The sequence below is a fragment of the Pristis pectinata genome, chromosome 3 (assembly GCF_009764475.1).
Source record: "Pristis pectinata isolate sPriPec2 chromosome 3, sPriPec2.1.pri, whole genome shotgun sequence".
Classification (NCBI taxonomy): Eukaryota; Metazoa; Chordata; class Chondrichthyes; order Rhinopristiformes; family Pristidae; genus Pristis; species Pristis pectinata.
Genome location: NC_067407.1, coordinates 30772914 through 30791655, shown reverse-complemented (window position 1 = coordinate 30791655; position 18742 = coordinate 30772914). Strand labels below are relative to the sequence as shown.

The 18742-nt window shown below is 37.1% G+C and overlaps 1 protein-coding gene across 6 annotated transcripts in view; it reads right to left on the bottom strand.

Annotated features, from left to right (window-relative positions):
* Nucleotides 1–202: 202 nt before the first annotated feature.
* The window catches only part of LOC127568617 (terminal uridylyltransferase 4-like), a 72681-nt gene continuing 54141 nt past the window's right edge, over nucleotides 203–18742 (bottom strand). For 2 of the 6 annotated variants that reach the window (XM_052012581.1, XM_052012580.1), the window contains 10 exons: nucleotides 14126–14203; nucleotides 11418–11595; nucleotides 9796–9843; nucleotides 9617–9699; nucleotides 7905–8020; nucleotides 6647–6807; nucleotides 3825–3943; nucleotides 2876–3383; nucleotides 1435–1602; nucleotides 203–693 (listed from right to left, as the gene is read on the bottom strand). In XM_052012581.1, the coding sequence (XP_051868541.1) occupies nucleotides 611–693; nucleotides 1435–1602; nucleotides 2876–3383; nucleotides 3825–3943; nucleotides 6647–6807; nucleotides 7905–8020; nucleotides 9617–9699; nucleotides 9796–9843; nucleotides 11418–11595; nucleotides 14126–14203 (1542 nt within the window). In that variant the 3' untranslated portion in view covers nucleotides 203–610. Of the gene's footprint in view, nucleotides 694–1434; nucleotides 1603–2875; nucleotides 3384–3824; nucleotides 3944–6646; nucleotides 6808–7904; nucleotides 8021–9616; nucleotides 9700–9795; nucleotides 9844–11417; nucleotides 11596–14125; nucleotides 14204–18742 lie in introns of those variants that run through there. The other 4 variants (XM_052012583.1, XM_052012584.1, XM_052012582.1 and 1 more) reach the window with 4 other exon arrangements.

Here is an 18742-nt window from a genome sequence, read left to right as displayed (position 1 = left end):
AATAGTTCTTGATGGCCAGCATATTCACAGTGGGCTGAAAGGCCTGTGTCCTTTCTGTATGATTCTCTATTCACACTACGTGAATCATTTGTCACCATATGAAATACAGACTGGATGAGACTGCTGCTAATATCAGTGGTATGCATGAAAGTTTGGAGGAAATAACTATGGAATACAAAATTATTAAAAAGCTACAGTTTATTTTAAAAAGGCTTTTGGCACTATATACTTCTGTTCTGAACACAGCTGACCATCTTTAAACCATATTTTCTCTTTTAAGAACCATATACAAAGTCTGAGGCAGCCAAAGTATGAATACAACAGAGAAAATAAATCCAGTTTTTTTTTAAAAAAGCTTTTTTTTTACAGTTGCATCAGCTTCAAACAAAAAATGATTTTACCCCACCTTCAAAAATGGGAGGCATTAAAATAGATGTGATCTGTATCATAAATCACATTGTGGTGCATTGCAACAAAAAAAACTATTAAAAATTACAATCAAGTTTGGTCTATATACAAATCATACAGTTTAAAAACAGTCTTAAAATAATTTTGTTCTTCCCCTTCCCAGATAAGGTCTGCAACTGTATTGTGTGGATTTCCACTTCAGTCACTTCTTTTGCTGAATGTAGTTCATCCGTACTCTTCCTTGTTGCATGATTGGAAAACGCTGGTTACTGTGGATTGAAGAACCTGCCAAAGTAGGCACAAATGCAGGTTTTACAGGCAAACTTATTTTACTTGTACTTTGTGATAATATAAACATTAAATTTATGGTGCAACTTGGAAAAAATTACGACAATGCCACATTCAATAAATTCCACACAAATATGACTGTGATATAATACTCAGTCCTGTCAGACATATGCTAGCTACTTTTCATTAACAAAAGAAACTCTCTTGAACTTGCCCATAGATGGATGATAAACTTAGTTTACCATTTACCAAAGTAGCTGCTGTTTCCATGTTATTGGTATGTATGGTTCACTTATGTGTTGATTTTACCAAATGAACCAGCAGCAAGACTTTAGTCATTAGTTCTGTTATGTGGCACTTGACCATTCCATTCCCTGTATCTATTCTAATCAGTCATAATGCACATTTGTACGATTTCACAGAAAATCTTGATCCAATTGGGATGAGGGGAAGAATGGAACCAATGAGTTCAAAGGTTATCTTCTCTGTAGCTCTGGGAACAATTTCTACAAGAAGTCCTGGCAGACAACACTAAGAGATCCTTTGTTATCATTTAACGTGAAATATATTTGGCTTCTGGGGTCTATTAAAATTCTAGAGGGGACTACTTGCTTTCAATATCTTTTATGATACTTGTAGGGAAGATGCAACAAGCTGAGAAGCAATATTCCTATATTTACCTGCTTTATCACTTAGCAATAGTTAAACCAGATCAGAATAGTTTGTTATTATTGGTACCTTGAGAGTAGTAGGATTTGTTCTGCTGAGGATAGTTCGTATTTCCCTGCTGAATGAAGTTTTGAGGCATTCTGTAAGGCCACGGTGCTTGAAAATGAGGAACAGGATGATGCTCCCAAGGTATGGGTGGAGGATTTAGTTTCGCAAATTGTCCCTGAAACCTTTGATCTATGTTTCCGTGGAGGAAAGAAAAAGTCACATGTTTGTTTTAAGACATAATTGCTTAAAATGAATACTTAGCAACCTATAAAGTGCATTCTTTTGTCTCCTTTCCAAACTGAGGGACATGTATTTTTTTTCCTTTATTATTTCTTGTGTAATATCCTGTTTTAGCCTTGCAAAAAGTAACAATATATTTTGCTGCAAGATATACTTACTTCATGGACTTAACATTTAAAAACAATGTCAGAAGTACAAGAAGAATATTAGTGTTGTACTAAAAGCAGTAAATTCAAAAACACTGCATACGGTTTAATGAGACTTTTACAAGCAATGAGCTAAATGTTCCCATTTTTAATTGATTTTTCAAATAATTATAAAATTAACTCAGGATAATTTTACAGAAGTGAAAAGTTACAGGCTCAATTGCCCTCCAAAACCAACCCCGAAGCCTTAATCACTCTTTTTTGTCTCTGTTGGAGCCACACTTGTACAAGTAGTAATATTTGTTCAAATGGAATTTTTCTGTTGGGATCTTTTTAAATAAAATTCTGAAGATTAAAAACAAAGGTTTGAGATTGGTCATAAACTTTTGCAATGGTCTAATTGTCTTCTGAAATCAATAGGTCTTTTTGTAATTTATATTGTAATATTATGATTTGCAAAATACTGCCCACAGTAATCAATTATACAGGAAGTATTTTACTGGTCTGACTCTCTATCATTTCCATACAAGATCCATATGGAAATTGCAACTTTTCTCAACAGCATGATTAGTATTTAGTACATTGCTTTTATCCTTCCCTCATCTCTTGAGCACAAATTCATACTAGTGTATGATGTTGCAGGTCCAGGCAGCTTTACAATGGCATGACGTCAGTATATGTGCACACATTGAGTCTCTTCATACCAGTCAGTAGTGATGGAATGCACAGGGGGAAGAGCCAGCTAACTCTGGAAGGTAACTGTAGCACTGCAGTGTCTGCCCTAACCAAAACCAGCACAGATTGTACATAACAGGGTCTCTGTAGTGGGCATTTATCATCAGGGCAGTGCCACCACATCATCAAGAGTGCTGCAAAGCTCATTTATCACTTAATCTGTTAATTTGTTCCTCATTCATCTGGCCTAGTCATCATGTATTTTTGCTCAATTACATTTTACATAAGAAAATACATTAAAATGTTGTAAGAACTATAAATGTAAAATTAATCATGTCTATTACAGAGCATATTAGAAGAATAATAGCTATATATTAATATAATGAGAAAAAGAAATATACCTGAAGCTCCCAGAGTGCCATTTCCCACTAGTGTGCTGCGAGTCATGTGATTGTGCCACTGTCCATCGTGAGGAGTGTTGGAGATACCCATGGGCCTGGCAGCAGGCTGAGCAAAGATGATACTAGGATCATTGAGATTCATACTGTTGGGATTAGCTGTGTTGCTGCTAGACCGCATAGGGAAAGGCATGTTGGGATGATTACCAGATGCAGAGTGAAGGACAGCAGGCCAAGTGTTAGTGGGCATTTGCACCTGGTGCTGTGGTCTGTGTGACTGAATTAGGTTCAGGCTGTGCAGATTGGAATACTGACCTGGATGACGCTGGGTGTATGGAAACAGGGGCAATTGAACCTGATGGGTTGGTTGAGCAAGTGTCTGTGGAAGTTTATTTTGAGAACCAGTCTGTTGGGTCTGTGGATGGGAAACAGAAGCTGTTTGAGATGCATTTGGTGTTAATTGCTGATGCGTAGTTTGAGGAGAGTAAGGAGGCATCTGATGTGGTTCTGACTGAAAATTAGAAACAAAAAAGCAATGAGACAAACTATTGCTCAGGTAAATGGATTTCCAGTTTCTAACATTCTTTCACTAAACCATGTTTTAAGAAGGGAGAGAATAATTTACAAAATATTGTGTGTGGGAAGGGAGGGTAAAGTGTTAATAGTTCTAAAATGATTTATCGGATATACCATTTTCAAATACAAATATGGTCACTAAAACTATTTAGCTGTAAATATAAAGATTCTGCTCATCCGCGACACTTAATTTTCATATAATATTGTTAAATTCAATTCAGTTACAACCAGGGGTTTCTCCAGGGCAGGAAGCTTTAAAAATGATTCTGGGGAGAATAATGACAATATGCCAATTTCAACATTGGGAACTTTAAGGCTGGAGGAAACCCTGTGCAACTGCAGTACTTTGTGCAACAACCAAAAACAAATGACTTACACTTTCTGAAGGTTGCCTGGTATGTTGTGGGTAATCCTGATGAAGTTCTGAATGTGACACCGATGGCTGGGAAGTTGCAACTGTCTGTATATTGGCCAAATTCCGTGTAGCCTGAGGAACTTCAAAATAAAAAAACAAATAATCTCTGAAATTCCACACAAATATTTAATATTGAATATTACTGTTTTGAATTATTTCACTCTTAATTAATGTTTTTTTTCTTTTTGTAATTGCTTCTACTTGTCATGTATAGCTAGACCATCCTATCTGAAATCTCTAATCTCTTCCCTGAAGAAAGGAATGGATTACCCTTGCTTTGTTAGGGTAGCAAGAAAAAGATACTAATGCAGCTCTGGACAATTCGGCCTTCAATTTTCATTTTTTGGCTGCAAGGAAATACCAGAGCTTTTGACACTTCATATTCTATAACAATGAGATTCAGAACTTGCCCTGAAAAGCAATCAAGGCTTCACCACTTCTGTACAAAAGTTTCTAGTTGCAATGTGATGTATCATCCTGCCATCCAATAGCTACCATATGTGCTGGTAATTACGGTCCTACCTAAAGATAAGAGATAAAGAAAAAAAACTGGTTAGGAAATTGGCTGAGTAGCAGGAGATAATCAGCGAGGATTCAACCTACTGCCTACTCTCCAGCAAGGATCTGTATTGGGACCTCAACTATTCATGTTATAGATAACTGGAAAGAACGACATGATCCAAGTTTGCCAGTGACACAAAGAAAAGTGACATTGTAAGTCATGTAGATGGAAGTATAACAATACAAGATATATTAATCTATTTGGTTCTTAAGGGAATGAAATCTGCCAGCCTCGTCCATTTTGACATATTTGAAATTTAAGACCCATGACAAAGCTGGTGATTTACAACTGCCGATGTAATAACCTAGCAAGCCACTTACCTCAAAGACAATTTAAATTTGGGCAATCAACACAGGCTTTTTCAGTGATGCTTAAATTACATGAATTAATACTAAAAAAAAAGCAAACTTTGGATCTATAATTAATACAAAGAGTACTTTTTAAGTGCTGAAAAGCCACAAACAGTGGTAGTCCAAAGACATGGAAGTACATTGATTACTAAAACTCTGTACAGAAGCTAATCAGATAAATTAATGGAATATTGGCCTTTACATTTCAGAGAACTGGTTCATAAGGGGATAAAGGTTATGCTATTATGTCCCCAAACCTTGGTTAGACCAGCAGTACCTTGGACACTTCAAAGTATCACACATTGGAAAGGGTAAACAGCCATGCAGTGAGCGCAACACAGACCTATCTAAATGCCTGGGCTCCAAAGTGTTAAATTACACAATCTCTCTGGAATTAAGATTAACGGGTGCTTTGACCAAAATGAATAAATGAGATAATCAGCATACTCAATTCGATGCAATGTGACTAGTGATGTCTCACAAGGATCTGCACTGGGACCTCAGCTATTCATGGAATTACCACATTAATGTGAATGAAAGCCATGTATTGATGGGTATTATTGGTAGACAATTGTTGAAGCTTCTGGAACTAATGGGTGTAATCAAAATTAGGGCCAAGCCTTTCACAAATAAGGTCAGAAAACTCTTCTAAACACAAAGGCCTGTGGAAGTTAGGAAACATTTCTGCAATTGATATTTTGTCAACTGTTAGTTATAAATTTTAAATCTGAGACTGCTAATTTTGCTAAACCTTATTAAGAATATTAAACATAGAGGATTATGGCGTTAACTCAAATCAGCTATGATCTCAGAACAGCAGCACAAGTTTAAGGCTGTTCCTAATCCTGTTACCCCACCCCAGCAATATGGAAATTAATTTCTCCTAATGCTGTTAAGAGTAGCAGACTAAACTTTCTTCCCCAAATGTACAGTAGCAAATACATCATATAATTTCTACAAGCAGACCAGGTAGTTCAGTTCTTGGACAATAAAGAGATAGTAAGGTTATTAGAGAAGTTAATGGTGAAGTCTTTGATATAAAGAAGTCAAAGGGAAACACATTTTCACTGACTAAGATGTTCTCAATGATGTGGCACAGAAAGAGCCATAGAGTCAATACAGCATGGAAACAGGCTCTCGGTCTACTGCGTCTGCGTCAAACTATCAAGCACCTAAAAACTACATTAATTCCACACTAAATGAAAGCAACATTGAAAACATTCAAGTAGGGAACAATGGGAAAAATGGCACAGATGTGAATTATGACAATGATAATCACAAATTTGAATTAGATATATACAGGATTATTAGAGATGGAACTACAGCTTATCAGAAGAATTCAGAATGCTTTGTTTAAGAAGCAGTGAAACTACTTGTTGGAAGATGCTGAAACCTTGTTTGCAGTGATGACACTATCAAGGACAGACAATGAGAACATCTACTATGAAATGCCATTCCAGAATTTCCTCTGGCTCACTACATTCACCTGCATTTAAAATAAACATTTCAAGTAATTCTTTTGAATCATTCCCCACAGCTTAACCTCCATATTATGTGAAGTAACCTGGGAGTGTATTTTATGGGCACTACATATATGTGAACATTGCCTTTGCTTTAGAATTTTTGTTGGAGGTTAGGAAGCAGCCTGGGGTGACTCACTCTCCAATTTTCTCTGCACTTTGAAGAAGAAGGTGCCTTTCACTTTCCTCAACTATTATTAAAGCTGGGCAGAAACTTATGTTCTCTGTATCATCAAACTGCATCAATGCAGATGTATTCTTAAAATATTTTTCCCAAATATTTGGAGGGAATAACACTTTTCACTCATTAACAAAGATATTAAAAACATCTCTTTCCAACATTCTGATTACCTGACATGGTGTTGTTGCGTGTTCGGGATGTTCTGTATTCTGGGCAATCCCTTCTCATATGACCAGTGTCACCACAGATAAAGCATCGCTTTTCTCTTAGTTCTTTTTCTTCTTCCTTTGAATCCTTCTCTTCCTCTTTCTCATTTTCTTTCTTCTTCATTCTTAAACAAAGTAACATGCGGTCAATATCCCAATTCTTTATTTGAAAAATGGTAACAAGCAAGGATGAAATTCTGATTCCCAGATTTGGCTGATTTTATTAATAGTTTTTGTTTAGTAATGGCCTTCCAGGTTACTGACATTTTTCAACTAGCTTTACAGGGGTCTGTAAAATATTATAGTTAATTAATTTAAGATGGAGAGTTTGTGGTGGCAAGAGAGAACAGCACGCAAGGAAAAATCAGTGTCGGGTGGAAGGCAAGAGTAAATAAATGACAAAAGGGCTGATAATATAAGGTGAAAGAGGCTGGTAAAGGTGTAAGTAATTTACAAAAGTTCACCCAGAGGAGGTGTATAATTGTTTCTTCTCCCTGTCACAAAACTACAAAAATATACTCTGAATGCAAAACGTATAATGTGCAATCCTGGAAATGTTGAACCTCTGAAATTGTTGAACTCAAATGTTGGGTCCTGAAGGTCATACCTGCTCGGTCAGAAGACAGGAGGTTGTTCTTGTCCTTGAATTGAGCTTCACTGGAACACTGTAGGAGGCTGAGGACATGGAGGCCAGAATGTGAGTGGAATGGAGAAGTAACATGGCAGGCAGTGGGAAATTCAGGGTCATGTTTGTGGACTAAATGGAGGTGACCCACACACAGTATTCAAAGTAGTACAGATAAATTACTCTTTCATTTTCGTTTTGGTGCTCTAGATAGTGGGAAGTAGGTAAGATGGCAGCTGTGGCTTGGGATGTTACCGTGGAATGGGGATTGGTAGAGATGGAAGACTGAACCAGAGCATTCTGGAGGGAGTGGTCACTCTAGAATACTGAAAGGAGAAGTGACTGAAGAGGGCAATGGTACAGAAATACACTTTCCTAATTCCAGATGGGCGGAGAATAGACTAGGGTAGATGTGCAGAGAAATGGTACAAACATAGTTGAATACCTTGCCAAACATGATGCAGGCAACTCAGGAATGAAAGATGAGGAAGGTTATGCAAGAAGTAATGGCACGAAGTTAGCACTGTCAGAAAAAACATGACGGAACTGAACAAACTGGGAGAATGGTTTCCCATATAAATGCAAATTCATTGTTACCTCCTTCGTTTTGGACAATCTTTCATGTAATGTCCAATTTTCCCACAGATACGACAGCACCTGTCATTTGGTGCCAACTCCCCATCAGTCAGGATTTTTGAATCAAAAAAGTAATCCTAAAAACAAATACCACAGTATCAAGTTATTGATCACTTGTTACGGATATAAAGTTAATTGCTGGAAAACTAGATTTTTTCAGTGATCAACTCACACATGATTCAAAGGGTTGAACAATATGATCTAACATTTGAACAGAAGATTCACATATCAAACTTAAACATGCATCAAAGGCTATACATTTTGCTTCTACTTTTCCATTTTTTTAAGTTTCCTAACTTCACCCCTATTTTCACTTGCGGTATTTTTTCATTCTAATCTTACATGTTTTTCAACCATTTAGATTTTCCAATTCCTGAAGTCTACCTCCAAATGCTAAATCATATTTTGGAATGTCTTGTACTCTTTGGTCACCTTTTTCTCTTTGTAGAACCTCAGTCTGCTTCAGTGATCCTGTCTCTCTTGTAATGTTCTTCCTACCTGGGATAAGCTTTCTTTTCCATTGAGAGTTCTATCTCCATCTCAACCCCTTTTGTTCCCTCTCCAAATAATCTAGCATTAATCCTTCCTATATATTTCCCTCCATTAAGCTTGTCTTTCTCAATACTTTGATTCTTTTCTATCCAATGTTGGTATCTATGTAGTTTCCCTGACAGTACATTGTAGATCCCAAAAGTCCAAGTTACATGCCTGTGATTAACTTTCACCTCCCGGAAGCCTGTTATCACATGAGCCACAAAATCTTTGCCACAATTGCTAACTCTGGGATAGCTAACTGAGAACAATAGACTGAAATGGACAGTGAAAGAACAATAATACTACAATACAAATTGGTTGTGACTTATTTGTAGGAATTTGGCATTTCAAAATAGATTATCATAATTCAGCTCTCAATTGCCAAGTAAAACCTTACAAACATTATGGACAACATATTTTGGAAAATAGGTACCATCTCTGATAACTGTATTGGATAAAAATTCTGATTAATTAATAGAACATAGAAACAGATCATTAAGCCCAACTGGCACTTGTCAGTTTTTATAACAAGTCTCTTCAAACAATTTGATATTTGATTTCACCCTCATATATATACTTAGCTTTTAAAGGCTCTGCATCCCAATTACTCTATGTGGTGGCAAGTTCCATATTCTAACCATTCTCTGTAAAAAGAAAACTCTTTTGTCTGAAGTCTTTATTAGTATAAACTGTAACAGACTGAGATTCATGGCCCCTAATCAGAAGTAATAGCATGAAGGTAGCATTGTCGGAACAAACATGACGGAACTGGACAAACTGGGAGAATGGTTTCCCATATAAATGCAAATTCATTGTTACCTCCTTCGTTTTGGACAATCTTTCATGTAATGTCCAATTTTCTCCTCCTGGAAATATTTGCTCCACTTCTGGCCAATCAAGCTCTTTCATAATATTTAAAGCTCTAAATCAGGATTACCTCAGCCTTCTCATAATGAAATCATCTCTGGGTCGATTTAGGTAAACACAGTTGGAAACAGTTACAACTTAATATTAATTTGGCACATAATAAAATGTGTTATTGTAGCACTGCAAGGTGTGGCTCCTGGAAAACCACTTAGGAAATTAAAAACACTTATTAAGTATTATTTTAAAGTAGAGTAAGATGATTATGCGCATACCGTTTCCATGCCAGGATGTGGATACACTGGAGTCCCAAACAATTTGCGTCCATTTATAAAAGCTTTCATTATAAAGTTGGTCACTGCAAAGGAAAAAAGCAATTATCTGCATTAGAGCTACATTTATGCTTTCTGATGCAAAAAAAACTTGTGAAAAGCTTAACTGAAAGAGGACATACTTTTCCTTGAGACTCCAGCACCAAGATTGTGATTCAAGTCAAAGGGATCTAGAAAACAAGGTCCGACATCACTGAATCTTGTTAAGGGTTTAAACTGCCATTAACTTTCTTCATTCATTCAGTCATCACAGAATTATTAGAAATAATAACAATCTTAGATTTAATGGTGAATTTAGATTTCAATTTCAAGATCTCAGAATATTCTAACATTTCTATAGTGACTTCTTTGTTTCATCTTTTTGTATTCCTTTCAGATGGCAATGCACAATATGACACTGCCTACATCTCAGGGAAATAGGCAAAATACAATTGTAGTTTTATCTATAATGAAGAGATGGAAACTATAAGCTAGTAGGAAATACCAAAAACTTATTAATTATAATACAAGTCCAAAAAGGGAAGATTACACTTTGGGAAACAGAATTTCAGGTAGCTTCAATACAATTGTGCATCAAATTGATCAACTAAGAGAAGAAAGCAAATGTACATGTATTGCTCTGAAAAGTTTCCAATGCTGGTCTGATTAACTGCAGAGATTGAGAGTAGAGGTCAAGCACTCATCCACAAGGAATGGGAAGATTGGGAGACAGATTACTTCAGAGAGCTTTCAAGTACTTTATATCAGCTGGCTTACGAAGAGCATAGAGACCCAAGAATGAGACAACTTTCCCTCTTTCTGGATAGTCAATGGTTTGTGACATAGTGATGAAAGTCACATTGCGCCAGAAGGAAAACAAAAACAAAAAAGTAAGCAAAAGGATAACAAAACTATCTGAATTCAACCTGCACAATGACCCAAGTGGTAAATCAACTAGAAGTAAACTTTCCTTTATCCTACCATTAATCCATGTTTGTAACATTAAAAAAATACTCCAATAAATTTACTTCAAAGTGTAACCATTCATGATGGTTTCTGTTTCCAGATGGAACAGACCAACAAAAATTAAGATAATGTAGCAGCTTTAGCTTGGACAATCATTCCCAGGTGCTTCAGAGGTCCATTATTAAACCAACTTGGCATCAAGTCATATATTGGAGTAAATGGCCTAAAGCTTAGTTGAGGCAAAATGTTTTATGCAGATAGGCAGGGACTTGAGTAAGGAATTTTAGTGCTTAGGGCCTCAACAGCTAAAGGAAGAACAACCAATAGCAGAACAAATAAAACTGAGAATCTAGAAATAGATGAGCACAGATATTTTGGAGGGTTGTGGGCTAGAGGAGAAGAGCTGATAGGCATGGCAAGGTCATGGAGGAACCTGAAAAGAAAGTGATCAGTGCAGCATAAGTAAGAGTCATGAGCCTTCAGGAGAAAGGAATAAGAATAATGAAATGAATGGGGAAAAAAAAAGGTAATGAATGGGCAGCAGGCCGATGTTCCAACCTGGTCTACAATGACACTGATAAGTAGTTGCTGGGATTTAAAAGGACAAAGCAAAAACCAGCCTGCTTATATATTCTGTATAAATAATAATTAAAGCTGTTCTGTATTAAAGTACCATCTTTGAAGCCTACACACTGATTTTTGTCCCCATGCATTACATGAATATCTGACATTGTAATTAGTGACAATGCAACAGAAGTAGATAATCATCAAATGACTAAAAGCATTAAAAGTTAAATACCTTCTATGGCAATGCATTTTGAGGTCCATTGCTTTTCAAATGTTGTTAGAAGTTTCTTCTGTCTGATGCTGATAACATATTCCTTGAAATCAAATTCTTCAGTGTAAAATCGCAAAAGGCCTAACCAAAGTTCACCCACTGATTCTTTGTTCTTCCCAAGTTCTGGCAGTCTTTTCTTCTGTGCCAAGTAAGAAGAATATTTAAAAGGAAATTCAACACAGAAAATAAAATATAGAATATTAAGGTGTAAAACAAGGCAATTAACCAAAGGATGTTGTTGGTAGATGCTGGAGGTTAGTTTAAATGCCATCAAATGCAGGACTTTTGCACATTTCCTGAATTTATACAGCCGTAGTTGTCAATGCATATTTCAATAAGCTCTAACACTGGACTCCCCAAGAATTCCAGCTTTTACACTAGGGAATTCAGCCTACCAATTCTGCACCGATTAGACCTGGCTAAGACCTGTAACTCTATTGATTTCAGAAGTTTATTTCATTTTTTTTAGTCGTGTCTTATAATTTTAATTATGTATATAGGAGTTATTTTAACATCCAATTTCTATTTAAATAATTATTTTTTTTAAATGTAATTTCTGATCCTTTTTAAATATTCAGAAACATAAAAGCATTGACATTTTCGACAGTTAGCAAAGCTGGGACTGGATTTTGTCAGTTGTGAAACCTGTTAAAGGACTCTTACAGGTTAATACAATATACCTCTTTAATATACTGTTTGAGGTTCTCTGCTCAGGCCTCTTCTTTGGAGTCCTGAGTGTTTTGATTCTGAGAGACAGGTTTTCCACATCTGCACCGGATAAGTTCAGGTACTAGATGACTGCAGGTAACATGTCCCCCCTCCACCAGTGAGACCTGGTTCAAATTAATTTAGTGCAATTTTCCAATCTGGGGATCTTTCACGACTTTCACTAATTGATAATGAGCAATTAGATTTTAATTCAAAAAGGAAAGGGTACTTTTGTATCCATTTCTAGGAGGAGAAGTGCTGACAGTTTTAGTGCAGAAAGATTCAGTTAACTCAAAGTGGGAAAAGCTTTGGTTTCTGATGGCAAACAACTTTGAATACTGAGGAAAGTCTTAGAAAATGGCACAAACTCCAACCACAAATGCTCAACATTTTGGATATTGGAATATTAGAATTGGTTTATTGTTGTCACATGTACCGAGGTACAGTGAAAAACTTGTCTTGCACACCGTTCATACAGATCAATTCATTACACAGTGCGTCAAGGTTGTACAAGGTAAGACAATAACAGAATGTTTCCAAAGAATTGGGAGATTTTGAACCAAATTACTTCAATATCAGAAGTAGGTACATACAAGGTAATAGAAACTGCTTATTCCACCTGGCTCTAGAGTCACAAAATGCTTAGAATTTTGGGTAATTAAAATCAGCCTTAATTTAGAGGTTGAAAAATCACATTTAATAGAGCTTTTCGAGAAAGTAATTTTCTTTTACTAAGATGCCCTAACAATTATTTATGGAGCTAGAAACCAGTGGTTGGTTTAGTACTCCAAAAGAAAAAGTGAAAGAACAAAATATAGTAGGAATAAGAGTAGGCCACCAGGCCCTCAAACCTGCCTTGTCACTGAATATGATCATGGCTGATCTATGCTGGCTATAATTCTTCTTTGGTGCCACTTCTCCATAGCCATTTCCTCAATCTTTCAAATATTTAACTATCTCCATCTTAAATATTTCTAATAATCCAGCCAGCATCGCCCTCTGGGGCAGAAATTTCCCGAGATTCACTACCCTCAGGGAAAAGAAATTTCTTTGCAGTTCAGTTTTAAATGACTGGCCTTTATCTTGCAGCCATGTCCCCTTGTTCATAACTCTCCCACTAGTGAAAATAGCTCAACATCTACCCTGTCAAAAGTTGACTGTCCACTTCCCTCCACAGATGCTGTCTGACCTGCTGAGTTCCTCCAGCAGTTTGTTTTTTGCTTCAGATTCCAGCATCCGCAGTCTCTTATGTCTCAACAGCTAACCTGTCAAGTCCCAATTGCATTTTATATATTTGAATAAGGTCACCCCTCGTTCTTCTAAACTCTAAGGAATTTAGCCTCTCTTTATCGGACAACCCTCTTATCCCAAGAAAGCCTGGTGAATTTCCTTTGGACCGCCTCCTTTTTGAGGTAAGGGGACCAAAACTGTGCACTGTCCTCTTGGTGTGGCCTCACCAACACCTTGTACACAAAATTGTAACAAAACCTCCCTATTTTTAAACTCAGCCTCTTTGCAATGAAGACAATTTTTGCCTTCTTAACTGCTTGTTGGACCTGCCTCCTAACTTTTTGTAATTCATGCACTAGAACACCTAGATCCCTCTGAACTTCATTCATTCACAGAATGAATAGATAATAAACCACCTTTTGATTCTTCTTGCCAAAGTGCATGATCTCACAGTTTCCTACTTTAAACTCCATTAAAAAGGTGAGACAATATTTTTTGTACACAGAAAAATGTTACCAGTACTACCAGAGTGTTGGAAGCAGAATTCAGGTGAATAAAAAATAAAAAGGTAATGAGGAAAAGATAAGATTGCTAGTTTTTCAGAAACATAACTTGGCAAAATGGCTATCCTCTGTCCTTGTAAAAACATTATTAATCTAAAACAAAATTCCAGTAATGGAGCTACATTATCTTTAAGCTAAACTCAACAAATGTTTCAAAAATAACATTACCAGTTCTTCAATATCATCAAAGAAGAAGGCGTTCCATCCATCTACCATTCTCTGTGGCACCTCTTTTCCATCAAAAATCTATAATATGTTAAAAAAATATTGACTTTTATGCTCCATTTAGAACAAAAACTTACACAACAATGGCAGCCCCAGTGGCTTGGATGATAAACTTGATAACATGTCTGGCATCTCATATATTCATTAATTTCTTCCAATATACCCATATTGATACAAAACAATTATGGCCATCAACGAATCTGCCTGCTGTTTTGTTGTCCTTTTGTACGATAGTAGCACTGCTTGCCATCACTGCATGCTAAAATATGTATTTTTCACAAACAGAAGCTATGACTAGAGTGGACATAAAACAGCTTCCAACTCTCAAACACAGCTAAAATGTGCATTATGTTGGAAATATAAACTGCTCTGGAGGATTGCCAAAATAACTTTTGAACATTTACATTTGATAAAATGACAATATTCTTCCTTTTTCATGATCACAACACCAGATATTTAATCAGATTAAGGAGATGGAATTACCTGTAACTGTAACATTTATTTTCGAGAAACAAATGAGTATGTATCAATGCAGGTGGAAAGTTTTCAATCAAGATAACCAAAAGATCAGAAAACCTTATATTGGGATAAAGATCCAGGAAAAAAACTCAGATCTCATGAAAAATGTAATTACTTTTACAAATCATTTTCTAGTTCCAGATAATGGAATTATTCATCTAAAGATATTCTGCTTGGATATTTATATCATGGGAGGATTCTGTTGTAGAACAGAAAGATCTAGGGATACAAAAACATAGTTTAATCAGATTAAGGTACTAGAATTGCCTGTAACTATAAAATGTACTTTCAAGAGATAATGGATAACTGTGTAATATTCCAAATATAAAAACAGAAGTCTGCAACTTCTCCCATTTGTTCGCTACTCAGTTAACATTAGATTTGCTGAATGGAGGCTGATGTCACTAAACAAAAATTCTGTACAAAGTGAATGCTACCTAATTACTTTTATCCACCAGTTTAATGTATTAATAAGGGCCAGTGGAAGACATCTCTCTAAAACAGTCCAAGTTTGAGGAGAAATCTAATGGGGTACATTTCCCTATTAAGAACAGATACACTAATCGCCGCACAAATTACAGGGAAAATGAAATTCCACTGGGGCAGTACTTGCTCTAAAAAGAACTTTGCATGAAAAAATTTGCCTGTGTTTAACAGAATTCAACATTCTTCAACTAAAATTTGTAAACGAAGTTCAAGAAACTGAGTTTGTTGTGCTGATAGTCTAGTATTACAGTTATCCAGACAAACACAGAGAGTGCAAATACCACCATCACCACTTGAGAACTCGGTTTAAAAGCAAATCACAAATAAAAAGATGGCATCAAAGAAAGCACATCTGATTTGATCTGGGGCAAAACACAGCCACGTGGGCAAGTCCAGGTATGTAATTTTTAGGGGCAAATGTTAGAAAATAAGTACAGAGATTGACAACATCTATAGGGGCTGAGATGCTTCTCCGATAAGTGGTCAAAGGTATTACGTGATCCATGCTGGAGGAAAGAAAACAAAAATAGATTTAAGGCCGTTTCCATTCTGTACAAGCATGATATGTTGCATTTTGGTAAGTTAAACCAGGCCAGGATTTACACAGTAAATGGTAGAGCCCTGGAGAGTGCTGTAGGACAGAGAGACTAAGGGGTACATAAGACCGTAAGACATAGAAGCAGAATTCAGCCCATCGAATCTGCTCTGCCATTCAATCATGGTCGATTTATTTTTCCTTCTCAACCCCATTCTCCTGCCTTCGCCCTGTAACCTTTGACACCCTTACTAATCAAGAACCTATCAACCTCCGCTTTAAATATACTCAAAGACTTGGCCTCCACATTCATCTATGGCAATGAATTCCACAGATTCACCACCCTCTGGCTGAAGAAATTCCTCCTCATCTCTGTTCTAAAGGGATGTCCTTCTATTCTGAGGCTGTGCCCCTCTGGTCCTAGACTCTCCCACATCCTCTGGAAACATCCTCTCCATGTCCACTCTATCCAGGCCTTTCAATATTTGGTAGGTTTCAATGAGATCCCCCCCTCATCCTTCTAAACTCCAGTGAGTATAGGCCCAGAGCCAGCAAACGCTCATTCATTAACCCTTTCATTCCCAAGGTCATTCTTGTAAACTTCCTCTGGGCCCTCTCCAATGCCAGCACATCCTTCGATATGAGGCCCAAAACTGCTCACAATACTCCAAATGTGGTCTGACCAATGCCTTATAAAGCTTCAGCATGACATCATTGCTTTTATATTCTAGTCCTCTCAAAATGAACGCTAACATTGCATTTGCCTTCTTTACTACCAACTCAACCTGCAGGGTAACCTTTAGGGAATCCTGCACTAGGACTCCCAAGTCCCTTTGCACTTCAGATTTCTGAATTCGTTCCCCGTTTAGAAAATAGTTTACGCTGGTACTAGGTACAGGTACATATTTCCCCGAAAGTAGGCAGCGTGGTGAAGGTGGCATTTGGCACACTCACATTCATCAATCAAGGCATTGAGTACAAGAGTTGGGATGTCATGTTACAGCTGTACAAGACACTGGTGAGACTGCACCTGGAGTAGTGTGTGCAGTTTTGGTTGCCAAGCTATAGGAAGGATGTCATTAAGCTAGAAAAGGTGCAGAACAGATTCACAAGGACGTCACCAGGACTGGAAGACTCGAGTTATAAGGAGAGACCGGATGGGATGAGGCTGTTTTCCCTGGAGCATAGGAGGCTGAGGGATGACTTTATAGAAGTTTATAAAGTCATGAGGGGCATAGATAAGGTGAATGGTCACACTTTTTCCCCAGGGTAGGGAAATCTAAAACTAGAGAACATAGTCTTAAGGTGAGAGGGGAAATATTTAAAGGGGACCTGAGGGGCAAGTTTTTCCACACAGAGAGTGGTGGGTATATGGAACAAGCTGCCAAAGGAAGTGGTTGAGGCAGGAACAATTACAATGTTTAGTTAGGTACTTAGATAGGAAAGATTCAGAAGGATATGGGCCAAATGCAAGCAAATGGGTCTAGCTCAGATAGGCGATACTTGCAGGCACTCTGAACACCCAGAACACTGTGCAAAAGATGCATTTCACTGTGTGTTTTGATGTACATTTGACTAATAAAGATATCTTATAACTCTCTGTTGAAGTACCAATAAACGACACAACCAATTGTGGTCATTACTGGATAAATATTGTGCCAAGTTTGTTGGACCTGATTAATAAGCATTAAAAAAAAGGGAAGGAAGGGAAAGGAGAACATCCTTCACAGTACTTTGCTTTGTTAATTCCCAAATATTTCAACATAGATCATCATATTACTGAGAGCTCTATGCTACATCAGTCTGATATGGAAATAACATTATTGCACTAATACCTCTGATGTCCCAAGAATCTATATATTTAGCCCTATTTAATCCATCTACATGCTGTCCTTCTGCATTATTTTCTGAAAACACAGTTTCCATGTTTATGCTGATAGTTCCTACTGGTCCCTCACTATCAACACCTTTCACCACCCCATCTCTATAAGTTGTCAGTCTGCTTATCTAATTTTTCTTCCAACTAAATACAGAGACTTCTGGGTTACGAATAACCTTACAGAAATCGGATTTTAAGTAAATTCTCCCATACATTTTCTGAAGTGTTTTTCAAGTAGTAGTAGTAGTAATAATAATAATAAAATGCTTCATGGTGTTCTTTAATAACCAGATGCAGGTATATATTCCATTAGTTTATTCATGGGTAGCGTCAATGAAATGAAAGAATTACAGCAAGAGCATGTAAAGCGATACGATATGGGTTACTATAGAAAACGGACTGTAAAGAATTTGGCTGAAGCAAGAGTTTTGTACTGGGTTTTCACCGAGGGGAAAGCAGTGAGTGTGATGGCTTCTCACCAGTGACCCAGAAAATTGCACATTGTGACCACTAGTCTGGACACCTAAAAAGCCAAGTGACATAAAAAAAATCAAATAATTAAAGCCACTGGAATGGCTTAGCAGAGTCACAATCCACTTGTACCTGGAATTGCTAAAACTGGCATGTGTATATAACATGCAGGTAAGTATAATTTCCTATAATTAATAAAGCATTTTCAAAAAACTGTAATCCCTACACTTTTGTTTTCACAGAGTCATAGGATTACACAGCACAGAAACGGGCCCTTCAGCTCAACTCATCCATGCCGACTGTGATGCCTATCTACGCTAATCCCATTTGCCCATATTGGGTCCATATTCCTCTACTCCTTTCCTATCCATGTCCCTGTCTAAATATCTTTTAAGCGTTGTAATTATACCCACCTCTACAGCTTCCTCTGGCACTCATGTGAAAGATTTGCCCCTCAGATCTCCTTTAAATTTCTCCCCCTCACCTTAAACCAATGTCCTCTAGTTTCAGACTCCCCTACCATAGGGTAGATACTCAGCGTCTTCTTCCTATCTATGCTTCTCATAATTTTATAAAGCTCTATAAGGTCACTCCTCAGTCTCCTATGTCCCAGTGGGAATAAACCCAGCCAATCCAATCTCTTCTTATAAGTAAAACCCTCCATTCCAGG